The sequence below is a fragment of the Dasypus novemcinctus genome, chromosome 16, assembly GCF_030445035.2.
Source record: "Dasypus novemcinctus isolate mDasNov1 chromosome 16, mDasNov1.1.hap2, whole genome shotgun sequence".
Lineage (NCBI taxonomy): Eukaryota > Metazoa > Chordata > Mammalia > Cingulata > Dasypodidae > Dasypus > Dasypus novemcinctus.
In genome coordinates, this window is record NC_080688.1 from 25992562 (window position 1) to 26012152 (window position 19591).

General features: G+C 35.4%; 1 protein-coding gene across 5 annotated transcripts in view; it reads right to left on the reverse strand.

Moving 5' to 3' along the window:
• The window catches only part of ANKRD12 (ankyrin repeat domain 12), a 141444-nt gene that overhangs the window by 66788 nt on the left and 55065 nt on the right, over window positions 1–19591 (reverse strand). For 4 of the 5 annotated variants that reach the window (XM_023587578.2, XM_058277372.1, XM_058277371.2 and 1 more), the window contains 3 exons: window positions 17329–17475; window positions 13927–14127; window positions 3902–4044 (listed from right to left, as the gene is read on the reverse strand). In XM_023587578.2, coding sequence (XP_023443346.2) covers window positions 3902–4044; window positions 13927–14127; window positions 17329–17475 — 491 coding nt within the window. The remainder of the gene's footprint in view (window positions 1–3901; window positions 4045–13926; window positions 14128–17328; window positions 17476–19591) is intronic. The other variant, XM_058277370.2, reaches the window with a different exon arrangement.

Consider the following 19591-nt stretch of genomic DNA (forward strand, 5'->3'; position numbering starts at 1 on the left):
ATCAGGGAGGGCAAATGAAAGTCAAGAGGACTTTGATACAGCCTCATCTTTCTTTATTAGAGACATTGTAGGTTTACAGAACAATCATGTATAAAATATAGGATTCCCATATACCATTCTATTAACACCGTGTACTGTTAACGAAATATTTCTTACAGCTGATTACACATTTTTATAATTTTACAACAGTTCATAGTTTACCTTAAGGTTCATTATTTGAGTAGTGTAGTTCCATGGATTAAAAACATTTTTTTATTCTGTTACCACACTTACATTTCTCCTATTAATCACATTCAGATATCTATTTCAGTGCTGTTAATTATGCTCTTAATATTGAACTACCATCACCATCAAAACATTCTCATCATTCTGAATAGTAACCCTGCACATTTTAAGTCTTAACTTCCAATTCCCTAATCCCAACCGGTCCCCTCATAACCTATACTCTAGATTCTGACCCTATGAGATTGCTTATTCTAATTGTTTCAAATCAGTGAGATATACAATATGTGTCCTTTGAGTCTTGCTTCTTTCATACAACATGACGTCTTCAAGGTTCATTTACATTGTTGCATGTATCTGGACTTCATTCCTTTTCATGGCTGAAGAATATTCCATTGTATGGGTATACCACATTTTATTTACCCATTCATCAATTGATGGACACTTGGGTTGCTTCCATATTTTGACAACTGTGAATAACGCCACTAAGAATACTTGGGTGCAAATATCTGTCTGAGACCCTGCTTCCAATTCTTTTGGGTACATGCCTAGTAGAGGGATTGTCAGGTCATATGGTAGTTCTATACTTAACTTTCTAAGGAACCACCAAACTGTCTTCCATAGCAGCTGTACCATTTTACATTGTCACCAGCAATGAAAGAGTGTTCCTATTTCTCTGCATTCTCTCCAACACTTGAAATGTTCCATTTTGTTTGCTTATCTGCTTTTTTAATAGCAGCCATTCTAATGGGTCTGAAATGCTAACTCGACATGGGTTTGATTTGCCTTTCCCTGACGGCTAACGATGTTGAACGCTTTTTCATGTGCTTTCTGGCCATTTGTGTATCTTCTTTGAAGAGATGTCTATTCAAGTCTTTTCCACATTTTAAAATATTGGGTTGTCTTGTTTTTAAGTCAAATGATTTCTTTATATATTCTGTTATTAAACCCTTATTGGATACGTGGTTGCAAATAATTTCTCCTATTGTATATGTTATTGTTTTACCTTCATGATAAAGTCCTACGTGGTACAAGTATTTTAAATTTTGATGAGGTCCCATTTACCTATTTTTAATTTTGTTTTGTCAGGCCCATTTTAACAAGCACTCCCAGGAGTGGCTGGTGCCATCAATTCCTGAGCTTTAGTTTTTCTGGAATCTTGTGTTATAAACTGAACTGCTTTTTGGCTTTGGTTTCAATTTTTCTTTGATCTTCTATGCCAAATACAGATTGTTAAAGGAGGTGGCAGAGGAGGAAAATGATGATGATGAGGACAAAGATAAGAAAGATGATAAAGAAGGAAGGGATGGAAGAGAAGAAGAAAGGAGGAGGAAAACAGCAACAAAGATAATGAAAACAACAATATGCAACAGAGACCACCTGTGGCCTGAAAAGTCTAAAATATTGCTATCTGGGTTTTACAGAAAACACCCTGTTTTAGGTCAGTAACTATCATTCTGCTAATTTCCATCTTCCAAGTACTGGTTTTCTTCTTTGTCCTTCTAAATCTCCCCTTATTGCCATTTTAGGGCTTTGGGAAGGGAATTCAAGTCAATTTTTAGTCATAAATAATACTGTAGAGAACATTACTATGATGAGAAATTTTTCCATTTTTAGTTTATTTCCTTAGATTAGAGCCGAAGAATAAGAAAACATTATAAAGGCTCAAGATGCATACTGAAAACCTTTCTCCCATAATCAGGAAGTAATCAACACGTACTTATTTTATACCTTTGAATGAGTCATCTACAGTTGTTCGTTCAAACATTAGTTAGACAAATTTTGAACCTAAATTATCAAGGCTTTACAGATCCTCACACACAACTATTCTAAAAAGGACCTTAAACAGGAGGCAACAAATCAGAAGTAGGTGAAAATGATGAGCAAAAAAAAATAACACAAAAAAAAACAAATGTGGATATATAAAATAGATATAGGACTAAGGCTAGCACAAAAATACATAAAGTAGTATACATGTAGAAAAGGTGAGCCAAATATTAGGTGGTTTAGCTTTCTAGGAGTCAACACTGAGACATAAAAAGAATTAGTTATTACATACTGTATAGGATTGCCAAGACAAAGCAAATTAGTAACTGGGGAAAGATGCAAAGATTGCTTAACACAAAGATAAGTTGAAAGCACCCTGAAACAATGTAAGCAATGTTAATTGTCTCTTACTCTAAATAATTTAGACTTGGCTAAATTATTAAAACTGCTATCTTTTTGCTTCTCTACCTTAAAACGTTTTATGGAGGTTGAAACCATCATGACTATCATTGATCAAAAGAAATCCATTCTTTGATAGGGACTCAGATCATACAGTATGGATATTTAGAAATGAGAATTGTTGGTGGCTCTCATTTATCTTCCCCTCCTCCTTAGGTACAAGGGAAAAAAAAAAAAAGAAGAAAAGAGCTATCAATAGCTCTTGAATTGTGACTCCTACTATCCTAGGCATGCTAGTAGGAGGAAAAGCAAACGTCTTCTCTCTTTTGAAAATAGCATGCCAATCTGCCTGTGGAAAAAGACTGGAAATAGTGTTTGAGTCTCTGTAAGTACATGGGCTCAAAGGTCAGCTTCTGGAAATATTTTACAGCTATGTGCATATTTAGAAACTTGTACTCACAAAAATATGTCTTAGTCACAAGCCCTAATTTTAAAAAATTAACGTTTAGAAATTAGGGAAACCTTACATATCACATTTAAAGGAAAACTATTAATGTCTGACAAATTATCAATAATGATTTGAAAAAGAACATTAAAAAATACAGCATTTAAAATGCTACAGTCGGGGGGAATATCACTTTCTGTTAAATTCAGAGGAAAGGTAATTTTACCCTACATATTGTCAGGTCTCAGGGATTAATAAAATTTTGGCATTCAGCCTTTCCTCAGTTATCACCCATTCACCCATCCTACAGATGCCTCCAATCAGATTTCACTAAGCACTTCCTTTGTGACAAGTGGTTCCAGGAACCAATAAAAGGAAACAACAAAAAAGCCAGTATGCATGACACTCACAGCACAGTGCAGGAAACAAGCAGATCATTAAAACATAATGTAGAAAGTACTATCATATATGCATGTATAAGTGGCCAAGAGGACAGAGTAAGATTGATCCAGTGGTAAGGCGACATCTTCACATAATAATAGATATAGGAAAAATAATATTCTGGGCTACATTTTTCTTCATTGAAAATAAGAAATTCTTTATTGAGAGAATCATGGAAAAAAACATGTAAAAGAAAAATGTAAATGAGAAAAATGGTATTACATTTTAGTTTCTAAAATGTTTGGGTATAGTTGAAAAATAGCAACATGGAGGTAAGCTTTCATTTTTTCTCAAGCACAGCAAAATGCTTTGTAAAGGACAGGGAGTATGTAAAAATTTTACTGTAAGTAAAATCTGCTTTAACCACTATACCTAGTTATGACAGTATAACGCCTTGTAATAAAAATTTTCCCAATTAATTTAATCAATTATCAACAAGATTTCATGAAAAGATAATGCTAATCTGACAGGAATTAGCAGTTAGAAGGTAAGAAAAAAAACCAAAAATATAGATGAGGTGATAAAGCAATGAGTGAAATACAAGATCTTAAGACTAAAAAGTGAATTAAATTGCTCTGGATTGAATTTATATTTTGACCATGTATTTTATTTTTCTATCATACTTACATCTCTGTGCCCACTACTAGCAGAATCATGGAGTGGAGTGTCATCGTCTAATCCTTGTGTATTAACATCTGCTCCAGCTGCTATAAGTATCTTAGCAACATCATAATATCCAACATTGCAAGCCTCATGTAGTGGTGTCCAACCTAAAGTTAGAAAATTAATTTACCAGATGGTTCTCTTGTACTAATTCAAGAAATATGCCTTTTATATACACACTCATGTGTGACATCAATTCTGAATGTGCACGATACAAAGAAAAAGGAAAGAAGAAGAAGCTATTGAAAACAAATATCTAAAAACACCAATTTTACAGAACCTCACTAAAGACACTATGTCCACTAGGGCTAAGTCATTAGACAAACTATTCAACATTAAAACATTATCTAATAAACAAACAATAATTTATAATAATCAACCAAACTATGGAAAAAAAGAAAAGAAAAATGAAGCAAAAGTTTGATCAGGGTCTTTCAGTTAAAAAAAAAATTATGTTTTAAAGATTGTCATCTGTTTTACTCAACATAATCTTTTTTGGATTTAAGTACTTATTTTAACTAAAATAAGCTTGTTGCTTTAATTATTTTTGTAATAAAGTTACATGTTCATGAAACGTAGAAAACAAAAAAATACAAAGAAAATAAGCATTACCCATAATCCACCACCCAGACCTTAGCATTTAAAAAATCTAACATAAATCCTACTAGCTGTTTTACTCCATATTTATATTTTTAAAACAAAACTTAGATGGATATTTTTTTAACTTGTTTTAGTTACTACATTCCTGACATTGAACTTTTCTACAACATAGTATTGTACTGAGTAAACAAACCATAATTTATTTAAACAACTTACTATTATTGGAGATTTAGGCTAATTCTAATTTTTAAAATATCAGATATAATGTTGCAATGAATGTGCTTTCAACTAAATTTTTGTATACATCCATGCTTAAATATTTAAGATAAATCCCTAGAAGTAGAATTAGTAGACCAAAGAGAATACAATTTTGAGGTTTTAGATAGATAACAATCAAATTTTTCTCTAGACTGGATACTATGAATTTTAAGTCTCATTCTTTAAAGTAGGTACTGTGTATTACCCCTTTCTCCACTCAAAAGAAACAAAGACATAAATCCCAGAGCAATTATAGGGCTACTACATGTAAAAAACAAAATTAAGAGAACAGTGGAAGAAAACATAGAATTATGATATAGGGACAGAGAAGGCCTTCCTAAATGAGATACCAAATGAAGTGAAAAGATTGATTTGATGGTATAAAAATTAATAATTTTATTATAACAATATTGTTAAGAAAGTTCAAACAGAAGACAACAGTGAAAACATAATACTATCAAATAAAAAAAAAAAAAAGATAGGAAAAGATCAGACAATCCAAAGAATAAATTTGTTTAAAATACCCACAAGAAGAAATGTCCATCATTACTAGTAATTATGGAAATCTAAATTAAAACAACAGTCATTTCTCATTAATCAGATTGTCAATTAAATTATAATATCCAGTTTTAGTGAAGATATGAGGAAGAGGGCTCTTTCATATCTTTTTTTTTTTTTTTTTTGAGGTACCAGGCAGGGATTGAACCTGAGACCTTGCACGTGGGAAGCTGCACGCAACCACCAAGCCACATTAATGCCCCCCTATATCCTTTTGATGGTGGCATAATATTTTTTACAGGTCAGTCTGGCTGTTATTTCAAAACTTTTTAGATATACTTCTCCTTTGATTGAGAAATATCACTTCTATTGAAATACTTCCATAATTATGCATAAAAATATTTATACAAGGGTGTTCACTGCAGAATCAACCACAGAAATCTGTACTATAAAATATTAAGCAGCTGTTAAAATGAATCAATTAAACCTACCTATATGTATTAGCAGAAATGAGATATTTAGTAAAAAAAAAGAAATAAAGAAAAAGCAGGCTGCAGAACTATACAGTGATAAAGCTATACAAAGAGAATGATCTCATTCGTTTTTCCCTCCAAAAAACCTTACTTAAGTAAATGAAAAGTTCATTTATATGATAATGAACATGCACTGAAAGGGTGGCCTCTAAATTGTTAACAATAGTTCTACAAAAGAGAGGAAAAAAAGGGTGGGAGTATGGTATGTGAAACTAAGGGAATTTTGTATTGTTCTCTGCATCCTTTAGTGTTTGAATTCTTTACAGCACAGGTTCTTAGCCTTTTTTGTTCCACAGACCCCTCTGACAGGTGAAAACCATGCCCTTACTAAGTCCACACTATACTGTGTATTATTTAATAAATATATCACATCCACACCAACAAGTCCCCACAAGAATAATGCTTCTTTGAATTTCAATTCAAACTCACAGACCCTTGTTAAGAACCACAGTTTACAGTAAGAATGCAGCAGCAGGAAAAACTGGCAGAAAACTGTTAAAGGTTTGCAGTAGCTAGGTGAGTACCAATCAAGAAAGTGCAATTTAAAAATAGTCAAGAAGAGGTCTAGGTCCCTTCCTTTCAGGGTTTGGAGCCAATCTGTTTTTGCAACCTGAGCCCCTGGCCTGCTCTCGAAGGAGCACAGTAACCCCACTGCACATACTGCGTATATGTACGTCTGCGGGAATCGAACTGGTGGCAGCCTGAAGGACAGAACAGGGGGTCTTTCTGAGGCTTGCCCTTATAGCAGAAGATATGTATACAGTTAAATCATTATAAGAAACAGTCATATCAAAGGGTCTGAGGAGCAAAAGGTTACTGGGGCTTTTAGGTATAATACAGAGCACCCCAGAGGATGGAAAGTCTATTCACAGAGAGAAGAAAGGATATTCGAGTCCCTTTAACAGGGAAATTTCTAAGACCATGAACACATGCATGCCCACTACAAGACTCATGCTCAGAAAACACTGGAGAGGACTGAGAGATTTTGCCTTGGGCTGATTTTGGTAGGAGGGCAAAGCTCTGAAACAGAGCACCAGCCAACCCAGAGCTAATTGGCAAAGACTGAACAGTGTTCTTTGCATTTGTTTGTTCATTTTTGTTAGCTCCTGGCACTCAAGCAAATCCTTGTCATATCACTAGTTGGATACAAACTTAAGGAACAGATAGCTGAGGGACTAAAAAAGACAAAAGAAAAGGAAATGATGGCCCATACAAAAAAAGAAAAAAGTAAGAAACAACCAATAAAGAGGACCAGACTTTAGATATACCAGAAAAAATTTTTTAACAAATGATCATAAATATGTACAAAGAGATAAAGGAAAACATGAATAATGAAAGGATATCAGGAAAATGATGTATGAAGAAAATAAGAATATAAATACAGAGAAATTATGAAATGGATCCAGAGTGGACAAAGACAATAAACAAAAAATTTCTTAAAGGGTTTGTAGCAGTTTGATATTGTTTATGGATTCCAAAAATAGATATCGGATTATGTTTGTAAACTGGTCTGTTTCTCTGGGCATATTAGGTTGTATGTATCATTTTATTTATCAAATCAAGATTAGGGCTTTCTGGGAAGCAGATTTGGTTCAACGGATAGAGCGCCCACCTACCACATGGGAGGTCCAGGGTTCAACTCCAGGGCCTCCTGACCCATGTGATGGGCTGGCCCATGTGCAGTGCTGATGCGCTCAAGGAGTGCCGTGCCACGCAGGGGTGTCCCCCGCATAGGGGAGCCCCACACACAAGGAGTGGGCCCCGTAAGGAGAGCCACCCAGTGTGAAAAAAGTGCAACCTGCCCAGGAGTGGCACCGAACACATGGAGAGCTGACACAACAAGATGACGCAACAAAAACACAGATTCCCAGTGCCGCTGACGAGAATATAAGCAGATACAGAAGAACACACAGCAAGTGGGCACAGAAGAGCAGACAGCTGGTGGGGGGGAGGGGAAGGGGAGAGAAATAAAATTTAAAATTAATTAATTAATTAATTCTTTTTAAAAAAGATTAGGGCTTCTACTTGACCCTGTCATTAGGGTGTGCAGAGCTGAGTCCCCACCAACTTGGTGGGGATACAACAGATCCTCACATGGAAGTAAATATACAAAGATGGAAAACACAGAAGCAGATACATAGGAAGAGAGATGAGACTGAGCCTACGGCTGACCATGTGGAGAGCACAAAGCTGGGTCTGGAAAGAAACTAGCCCCAGGGAGGCTTACTAGCCTTATGCTAGCCTACAGCTGAGACAGGAAGACGTGGGGACAATGGAGCCTTAAGAGGAAAGAGGAAGGCTGAACCCCTGCAGAAATTGCCCACCATCTTGCATGAACACATGGCAACAGACTTTGGGTGAGAAAGTACCTCTTACAGTATCCTGAGTTGGACTCTTTAGGGCCTTGAAACTGTAAGCTTCTCCTCTAAATAAACACCCTTTGTAAAAGCCAACTGATTTCTGGTACTTTGCATCAGCACCCCATTGGCTGACTAATACAGGGTTCAACAGCAGATTGAAGGTGGTAGAAGAAATAACCTGTGAACTTGAAAATCAGATAACTGACATCATTCAGTCTAGTGAACAGAAACAAAAAAAAGAGTAAGAAAAGCAAACACAGGTTAAGATCTGTAGGATCTCTTCAAGCATACCAGCATGCATAATATGGGGGTTCCAGAAGAAGAAAAAAGAGATAAAGGGGCAGAAGGAATATCTGAAGAAATAATGGCTGGAAATGTGCCAAATTTAAGAAAAGACATGAGTACACATTCAAGAAGCCAAGTGGACCACCCCAAACAGAACAAACTCAAAGAGATACACAACCACAGATTATAATCAAACTGTGGAACATCAAACACAAACAGTGAATACTGAAAGCTGCAAGAAAAAAGCAAATGCTATGTACAAGTGAGCCCCAATATGATTAAGTGCTGATTTCGTATCAAAAACCATGGAGGCAAGGAGACAGTGAGACAAAATCTTTAAAGTGTTGGTATAGGGAAGCGGACTTGGCCCAGTGGTTGGGGCGTCCGTCTACCACATGAGAGGTCCCGGGTTCAAGCCCCGGGCCTCCTTGACCCATGTGGAGTTGGCCCATGCACAGTGCTGATACATGCAAGGAGTGCCCTGCCACGCAGGGGTGTCCCCTGCATCAGGGAGCCCCACGCACAAGGAGTGCGCCCTGTAGGGAGAGCCACCCAGCGTGAAAGAAAGTACAGCCTGCCCAAGAATGGTGCTGCACAGACAGACACAGATTCCCGTGCCGCTGACAACAGAAGTGGACAAAGAAGAACACGCAGCACAGACACACAGAACAGACAACTGGGGCAGGGGAAGGGGAGAGAAATAAATAAATAAGTAAATCTTAAAAATAAATAAAGTGTTGGTATAATAACGACCAACAATTTTATAACTGGAAGAACTTTCTTTCAAAAATGATAGAGAGTGTCCATATATTAATAAAATTGCCCTATAAGCAATGTTAAAGAAAGTTCTTCAGATTGAAAGAAACGACACTACACAATGGATTGAAGCAGCATAAAGAAATAAAGATATCCAGTACAGGTAATCAAATGATTTAAACTCCAGAACCATTGTATTTTTTATATATAACTACACTCTCTTACTTTTTGCAGACCCTAAAATGCAAATGCAAAAAAGTAATGATAAATATATGGTTTTGGACATACAATGAAGAAAACAACAGAAAAGATGTGTGGGGGTTGGAGGGGTACAGGACATTGTGTATGCTCTTGAAGTTAAGCTGGCATCAAATTAACCATGATGGTTATATATTTCAGGATGTTAAATTTAAGCCCCATGGTAACCCCAAAGAAAATACCTGAAAAACACACACAGAAGACAGAGAGAAAGAAATAAAAATGGTTCACTAGGGAAGCAGATGTGGTTCAAGTGACTGGGCTCCCGTCTACCATATGGGGGAACCTGGATTCAGGTCCCAGGGCCTCCTGGTGAAGGTGAGCTGGCCTGCACTGCAGAGAGCTAGCTCTTGCCACAACAAGATGATGCAACAACAACAAAAAAGAGACATCGAGGAAGGTCAATGAGAGACACAACAAACCAAGGAGCTGAGGTGGCTCAAGCAATAGAGTGCCTCTCTGTCATACTGGAGGTCCCAGGGTCAGTTCCTAGTGCCTCCTAAAAGAAAAAGATGAGAAGACAAGCAGTCACAGAAGGAGGGGCAGCAAATGGACACAGAGAGCAGACAGTGGGAGCAGGCAGCAAGGGGGTGGGGGCGGAGAATAGATAAAATAAGTCTTTAAAGAAAAAGGTTCACTAAAAATGATCATACACAATTAGGCAGTAATGGAAGAAATGAAGGCCAACAAAGGTGTAAAACTTGAAAACACCAAATAACAAAATGGCAGAAAATGTCCTGCATTAACATTTTTGAGTAATTACTTTAAATGTAAATGAATTAAATTCTCCAGTCAAAAGGCAGAGAATAGCAGAAAGGATTAAAATATATGATTCACCAACAGGCTGTTTATAAAAGACTCACATTAAATTCAAATGGGGGTAGCTAATATCAGATAAAATGGTGTTTAAGTCAAAACTATTACAAATGACACAAAGACACTAAATACTGATAAAGCAGTCAACTCAGCAAGAAAATATGCTTCTAACAGCACAGCTCCAAAATACATGAAAAAAAAAATCAGTTTTGAAGGGAGAAATTTAGGGTTCTTCATAAATAATAAGAGATTTCAACAGGGCACTAACAATAATGGATAAGAGCATCTATCTAGACAGAAAATGAGAATATGCATTCTTCTCCTAGTCCACATGGATCATTCTGAAGAACATATGTTAAGTCACAAAATAAATCTCAATAAATTTACAAAGATTGAAATCATACCATGTATCATCTCCAACCACAACAGAATGAAGCTAGAAATCAGTCAGAGAATATGAAAAATAACAAAATGTGGAAATTAAATAATATACACTTAATTTTGTCTTTGGTTCTCTGGATCAAAGAAGAAATCACAAGGGAAATTAGGAAATAGCTTCAGGCAATGTAAACAAAAACACAAAACACTGAGTTACACCAACTCCTCAGCCTATTGATTTTGGACTAGGATACCAAGTCCACTCAATGGGGGAATAACAGTCTCTTCAACAAATGGTTTTGGGAAACATGGTTATCCACATTCAAAAGAATAAAAGTATTCCTTTACCTTACTCCACATACAAAAATTAACTCAAAATGGATCAAAGGACTAAATATGGTAACTAAAACTGCCTATCTCCTGAAGAAAACATATGGAAACATTTCCAAAACATGATTAGGCAATGGTTTCACAGACTACACCACAAGTATAAGCAAAAAATGAAAAATAAAAATAAATAAATGGGACTTAATCATTATTAAAATCTCTTGTCCATCAAAAGACACTGTCTAGAAAATGAAAAGATAACCTACAAAATGGATAAAATATTTAGAAACCATCTATCTGATAAGGCTTAATATCCAGAATACATAAACTCTTACAGCTAAACAAACAAAAAGAAAACCCAATTTAAAAATGGGCAAGGGACTTGAATAGACAGCTCTCCAAAGATGATATGCAAATGGTCAAAAGTACATGAAGGGGGAAAAGGAGCTGTGGCTCCAGCAACTGAGCTCGCATTTACCATATGGAGGATCAATCCCTGGGATTCAATCCCTGGGATCTCCAGGTATAAAAAAAAAATGAGAAAAGAAAAGTATTAGACCTAAGCAGTGTGGAGAGACGCAGGCCCAACACAGCAAAGGGACTCACCAAAAAGCCGATGACACAACCAGATAGAATAAAATAAAAGTACATGAAGGGGAAAGCGGATGTGGCTCAAGTCAATGAGCTCCCACCTATCACTTGGGAGGTTCCTGGTTCAGTACCCAGTACCTCCCAAAGAAGGCAGCAAGCTAGTGTGATGGGCAGACATGGTGAGCTGACACAAGAAGATGATGCAACAAGGCACAGGGAGGAAAAACATAATGAGACACAACAAAAGCGGGGAGCTGAGGTGGCCCAATGATTAGGTACCTCCCTCCCACATTGGAGGTTCCAGGGTCAGCTCCCAGTGCCTCCTAAATAAACAAAGAAGACCAACAGACACAGCAAGTGCAAACAACGAGGGGGTGGGAGAAATAAGTAAAACAAAACTTAAAAAAAAAAAGTACATGAAGGGGGAGCAGATGTAGCGCAAGAAATTGGGGGAAGCGGACTTGGCCCAGTGGTTAGGGAGTCCGCCTACCATATGGGAGGTCCGCGGTTCAAACCCCGGGCCTCCTTGACCCGTGTGGAGCTGGCCTACGCACAGTGCTGATGCGCACAAGGAGTGCCGTGCCATGCAGGGGTGCCCCCCATGTAGGGGAGCCCCATGCGCAAGGAGTGCGCCCCGTAAGGAGAGCCGCCCAGCACAAAAGGAAGTTCAGCCTGCCCAGGAATGGCACCACACATACGGAGAGCTGACCTAACAAGATGATGCAACAAGAAACATAGATTCCCATGCTGCTGACAACAACAGAAATGGACAAAGAACAACACTCAGCAGATAAACACAGAGAACAGACAACCGGGGGGGGGGGAGAAGGGAGAGAAATTAAATAAGTATTTTAAAAAGAAAGAAAATTGGGCGCCTTCCTAAAGAAGAGGAGCCACAAGGAGCTGCAACAAGCTGTGAAGAGAAGTGACTCAAGTGGTTGGGTACTTGCCTCCCACACAGGAGATCCTGGGTTTGGTTCCCAGTGCCTCCTGAAAAGAAGACAAGCAGACAACAAGCAGACAGATGAGGGAGCCATCTCAAGGTGGGGGGAAGGGGGAGACAAAATATATTTTTTTAAAGTACATGAAAAGATGTTCAATATCATTAGCCATTAGGGAAATACAAATTAGAACCACAAGACACCACATCTCATGCACTGGAATGTATATTATTTACAAAATGGAAAACAAGTGCTGAAGAGAATGTAGAAGATATAGGAACCTCCATATGCTGCCAGTAGGGATGTAAAATGGTGCTACCACTGTAAAAAAGAGTTTGGTAGTTCCTTAGAAAGTTAAGTATAGAATTACCATATGATCTGACCATCCCATTTTAGGTATATACTCTTAAGAATTAAAAGCAGGGACTCAAACAGATATTTTCATATTGATGTTTATAGTGGCATTATTCACAATTGTCAAAAGGTAGAAGCAACCCAAGCAACCATCAACGGAAGACTGGGTTAACAAAACATGGTATATACGTGCAATGGAATATCGTCAGCCATAAAAAGGAATGAAGTTCTGATACATGTGAACAACATGGATGCACCTGGAAGACAATGAGTTTAATAAGCCAGACACAAAAGGTCCAATGTTGTAAGGTCTCACATATATAAAATACTTAGAATATGAAAATTCACAGAATCAGAAATTAGAATAAGGTTACCAATGGCAGGAGTACAGACAGGGAATGGGGAATTAATACATAACTGTTAAATAGTTTTTGTTTGGGTGATGTAGAGATGTTTTGGTAATGGATGGTGATGAGGGTAGCATTTGTATTGTTCATGCATTTAATACTACTCAATTGTATATTTGAAAGTGGCTGAAATGATAAATTTCAGGTTGCATATGGATTACCAGAATACAACTGTACAACACAAAGAGTGAACCTTAATGTAAACTATGGATTACAGTTAATAATACTAAAGTTTCATCATTTGTCACACAGGTACCACAGTAAATCATACTCTTCATGTTTGAGCTTAAAAATGTTCTTGAAAGAAGAATTAACTACTTTGAAAATACATAACTCAAATTCATCTAGAATGAACCTAAACTGGGTAAAGGATTATATGGTAATGTCAACTAAATATGTTTTGTATTTAACAATTTGAACAATGATTAATATGGAATTGTAACAGAGATCAGGACATCATGCACACACTCCAAAACAGTTTTGTAACAAATAAAGTACACTTTCAGAATTCTTTCTTTTCAACCAGGGGAGTAATGTAATGTGAAATTAAATGATAACTAGAAGCTGTTAGATGAAAGTTTTAAAGTAGAGTTCCTGACTCTTACAGTTTTAAATTAGTAGTCTTACCTGCAAAATCTTTCACATTCACATTTGCCCCTAAACTTATTAATTCTTTGACTTGTTTCACATCTCCTCGAATAGCTGCCATGTGTAAAGGAGTTTCACCACGTTCGTTTCTTTTATTAACTTTATCTTTTTGTCGAGATGAGGAAGTGGGAGTTTTCTTTTGGGCCGGTGTTGTTTGTGATGGGTGATTTGGTGTGGTATCTGTAAGAAAGAAGAAAGTTAACAAAAGTTTCCAGGCCAAATATTTTGTACACTCAAAGATTTTTTATTGGTAATGTGTTAATTTACTGGAACAGAGGGAATATCTGCTCAACCTAACAATCTGAAACTTGATTTGGATGATACATTAATAACTAGACCTAAACAGAGAACTTCCTAAAAGGACAGTTAAAAATTTTTAAAAGAATTTCATTCTTTCACTTCATAAACTGGCTTAAAGTGATGAAAAAGCATCAAGTTAGTACCCTAAAAGTGTTTACTCAGTGAATAATCTGATGAAATGTAAAAAATATATGTATCCTTCATGGGCATGTTATACTATCATTCTAAGAAATGAAATGAGGCAAAGTATTGGTGTTCTAGGTTGATCTTAAGAGCAAATTAAGGTCATGGATGATTTTAAGGTGAAAGTGAATTTAGGTAAATCCAAGATTCAAAAGAAATAAGAAGAGTCTGAAAAAGGGTCTATAAAAATTTGGCTGATGAAAGAGAAAAATAATGTGCTTTTCCTTTTTTCCAGCTTATATATCTAAAAATAAATTATAACTAGATGAAGCCCAAAGCCCCACACCCACCCCTCATTTCAGAATTACTAGAACAAATAGCCACCTCCCTCTCCTCCCATACACACACACAAAACTGATTTCTTAATCAATAAGGATTTAGGACATATACCCAGTATTTATAACTACTTCTGAAAATTTACAACTATTTAAATGAAACAACCACTCCAAGAGAAAAAAGTCTATGTAAATTAATTTTCTAACATCAGTCTTGGAAATTAACATGATTAGCACCCTAAAGCAATTATCATCCTTGTCTCAATAAGAAAAAAGTTTAAAGTTTAACCTTTTATACTTTAAGGCTAAAAATATATTGTCTCATTAACATTTTCCTATCTATGCATTTCTAGAATGTACACTCCATAAGAGCAAGGACCTTTTCCATCTATCATAGGCATCGCTATATCTCTACTGCTTAAACTTTCTGGTACTTAAAAATATTTTTGAATAAATAATTTTATTATCATTTAGTAGTTATTTATTTAGAAAAATAGCTCATTGCATTCCTGAAAAACTAAAAGACTTATTTTTACTAATTTTTAAAATTCATACAACCTGGCAAAAAATTCATACATAATTTTGTTAGCCACAACCAAAATATTCACATGGAAAAAATAAAAGTATTATCCATCATGACAATCACAGCTAACATTATAAAAAAATGGAAAATTAATTGCTAATGGATAAAACAATGAACTCTCAATTTCAAGTCTATCTATATGTTGACAAACACCCTGAAATTTCAAAAGTGTTATACACAGTTTTACACATTGTTAATAATGAAAGCTAAGTGTAAAGAACAAACGGTTGAACAGTATTACAGTATAATCACACTTGTATTTTAAAAGAAACTACAACAAAATATATATATTTATATGCCTGCATATGCCTCTCGAGGTCACGGCATTGAAATGAAATTACTTTAGTTTTTAAATTCTTTAATTTAAATCAGAATAAAAAAATAAAAGTCTGCCCATCAAACTATTAAATCTGAATCATAGCCAACATTTTATTAAAACATTTAAAGTTTAACACTGTAAAATATCTTTAATTTGGTCAGTCTTTCCCAGTTTGGGGATGGAAAGATGGGAAAGCAATTAAAACAATATGCCCTAATTAAACTAATCAAAACAACATTTTCTGTTTTAAAAAGCAAGAAGTCATAGAAGGTTTTTATTAGTAAACGATTACATATATTCATGCTTTGACGGAAACTGTGATATTTAGAAATGCTAAGAATTTTATGAAGTTCTTCCAGGTTTTAAAAATGAGCTAATAAGAGTTGAAAAGCTCACTAGGAGAACTGTCTTTTTTCTTCGCAGTTAGAGGGTCTATTACGTTTCCCAGACTCTTATACAAGAAAAATTTTCTCCCAATAAAACTGATTTACTTTCTTCTATCAGCAAGTGAGAACCACATAACTTAAAATTTTCCTTTTGCATTGTTAAGCTGCCAGCATATGAAGCGAAATTCAAAGCCTCATAGTAGAATACCATCTCAAGCCAGCTCTCTGGCTTTTATCTGTCTTTGAGCTCCTTTTAAAAATTTATTTATTTATTTACTTACTTATTTACTTATTTATTTCTCTCCCCCCCCACTGCCCCAGTTGTCTGTTCTCTGTGTCTATTTGCTGCATCGTCTTCTTTGTCCGCTTCTGTTGTTGTCAGCGGCACAGGTATCTGTTTCTTTTTTTGTTGTTGCGTCATCTTGTTGTGTCAGCTCTCCATGTGGGCGGCGCCATTCTTAGGCAGGCTGCACTTTCTTTTGCCTCTCCTTATGGGGAGCGCTCCTTGCGCGTGTGGCTCCCCTACACGGGGACACCCCTGTGTGGCAGGGCACTCCTTGCGAGCATCAGCACTGCGCATGGGCCAGCTCCACACGGGTCAAGGAGGCCCCGGGTTTGAATCGCGGACCTCCCATGTGATAGACGGACGCCCTAACCACTGGGCCAAGTCCGCTTCCCTCTTTTAGCTCCTTTTAATTAAATAGCAGGTTTGTTTGTTTGCTTTAGTTTTTGCCCTGTTGATAAGCCATCTTAAATTAGTTTTGGAGAGCACAGTTCATGAATAATGTGAAGAAATACAATAACCTCACAGAACACCTTCATTGGAAGTATGAAATAAACTTACAGAGTATACCACAGGTATTTTTCCTTCTAAAGGAATTTAGCAGAACCTAAACAATAAAACATGAATTACACACTGCAAGTGTGTAAATTTACTAAAAGTAGTAATGTGATTATCAGTTTATCAGCAGAGTGCTAGTGAACTAAAAAGTAGCAGCCTAACAGACACTGGAATTTAAAAATCATCAGTTAGGTAAAAGCACATAGTTCTTCATCGATTTCTCAAAAAGACCTAGTCATTTCTAAATTACTCATTATATTTGACAAATATTGAATCAATGACTTCAAAATGTAAAGATCCATCCTCTTCTATAGCTTTTAACTTAGCAAGGGATACAGATGGTGAATAAACTGTCACATAAAAATAAAGAAAAATTATAAAAACTTATAATTTTTACTAAATCCAAGAAAGGATAAAAATGGAAAATAGCTAAAAACTAGGGTTGCCTGAGGAAAACAAAGAAAACACATGAACTCAATGATGGTAGGTATCACCTGGACTGTTGTCTCTTGCTGTCATCTGCATCAGAAGTGCCATCTGCTTTCGCTCAGAAAGTGGATAACCAAAAAGAATGCTAACTGGTGTGGATTTCTTATTTCCGGCATCCTTTTTTGTTTTCTTCTTTTCTGGACCTTCTTTCTCTGGAATTATTAATAGATATGTAAGAACCTGAGGCAAATATAAGTACTCAAAGGCAAAACGTAAGGCAACATATTTTTATAAATGATACACATGTATATGAGAAACAGATAATAATATATGAACTGGTAATAGACAAAAAGAACAATGGGCTTTTATTATACTGTATAGCAACTTTCTTCCTGAATACTCTGGGAAAATATTTCTATTGTTTTTAGAAAATTAATAACATTTGGAAATTTGTTTCAAGTAAAATTTGTAGTGTAATTAACTGTCCTATTATTATAATTTACTTTCTTCAATAACATGTCAAATATTCCTTAGTATTACAATTCTGAAATTTCTATTTCATTCACTAAAATTTCATTTTTATTATTGCTAAATGTATATAGCATTACGTCATTCCCTAATTCTACTACTGATTCATACAAGTCTCATTACACAAAATAATATTGGAAAACGCATCATAATCACTTTATTCTAGTCATATGATAGTTGAATGATATTTATCAAAGCTACAGATGAGCAAATTAAAAGGTTCTATGTTGGTTAACAAAGATACTACAAAGGTCCAAATGTTTCCAGGGACATTTCAAAGAGATCTGATCTGTCATAAAATCAGCTCTCAGATTTAGCTATTTAGGAGGATCATTTGGCAATGCAGTCAGCATTCCCCATTAAGTGCCAGGAAATTCAGACTGAATTGGATCCCTTGGGTAAAAGATACACAGAGGTCCTATACTCTCTTTAGGAATTGTCTGAAAGTTAACGTAGGTGACCCTGTGGTAAGCTAATGATTTTTGGCTATTACCTATCTAGGCATCTATGTCTTGGGAAATCCACAGTCCTTTAGAAATATATGAGATTTAAAGATCCAAGTTTGAGGGTTCCTGCAAATAGGCACTACAAAGTAAATAAAATAAAAAAATAAATTTGAAAGATAGCAAAAATGAGTAGAAGGAAAAAGGAAGGCTTAGTAGTTAATAAAATGCCTTTTCAGGCAGATGTGATCAGCAACTAGAACAGTCGAGGCAATAAGCATTTACTAATTTTGTAAGTTTTAAGAAACCAGTAACAATCTGATTTTATTAGCAGGCATAAGAACGCAAAGCAGTAATTCTTCCAGTGTACCACTTAGTTCATTAAGATAAACCAGTATCCTAATGGCCTACTACTCACACATTTAAAATTCAATAACTTCTAAAATGCCTACTTTGTTATTTGTTTTTACTAAACAAAAAATTTCATAAAAGATTTAAATCAACTTTTATTAATAGTTCTAATATAGTCTTCTGTTTTCATATTTCTCATTTTATCAGTGGAATCCAATTTAGTATAAATCCCATCTCAGCTGTGTTTAAGCAAACCACTAAATTTATTATAAAACCTTTTGGAGAAGACTATCCTTTCCTGAAATATATATTCTTTCTCCCCCAAAATTTCAGTATGCCTAGGTACTCTGGTACTTAATGAATCAGAATTGTTGTTGTCGTTTAAATGGTTTTCTGTCTGAATAACGACTCTTTAAATATAAAATGAATGTATTTCCCTCCTAAAATAAAAATATTTAACAGTGTGAAAATTTTATAGAAAGCAGGTAGGATGTTTTAAGGAAAAGAAATAAAAATTACTAATAAAGTAAGAATAGAACATTAGTATTTATACTTAAAACATTTTCTAAACCATTGGGGAAATTTTTGCTTTTTATTTTCTCATTTGCAAAACAATTCTGGCTTTGTTGCTTTAAGTATATTTTAATACAATGTTTTAAAAAAAATACTCTCTAAAGCGAGATATTACCCAGCTTACAAAAAAAGCAAGACCGTTATTCATTATTAGAATTTCATGCTACCAAATGATTAAAGAAATTACTGTTACATTTTAGAAAATAATAAACAAATTGGTATACTGCAATAGCCAAGGAAAATTTTAAGTAAGATGCTAGCATTCACTCTGTACTCTATTTTTACTTTAATTGCATTACCTTAGTGATGTGTCTGAGTTCATATTTTATATTAGATGGAAAAAGAAGGTAAATGAATGGTAGCTGGTGTGAGGTATCTGTCTAGGTTATAGATAGCTGTGTAATATCTATCATTCTTCAAAATCATGTGTTAC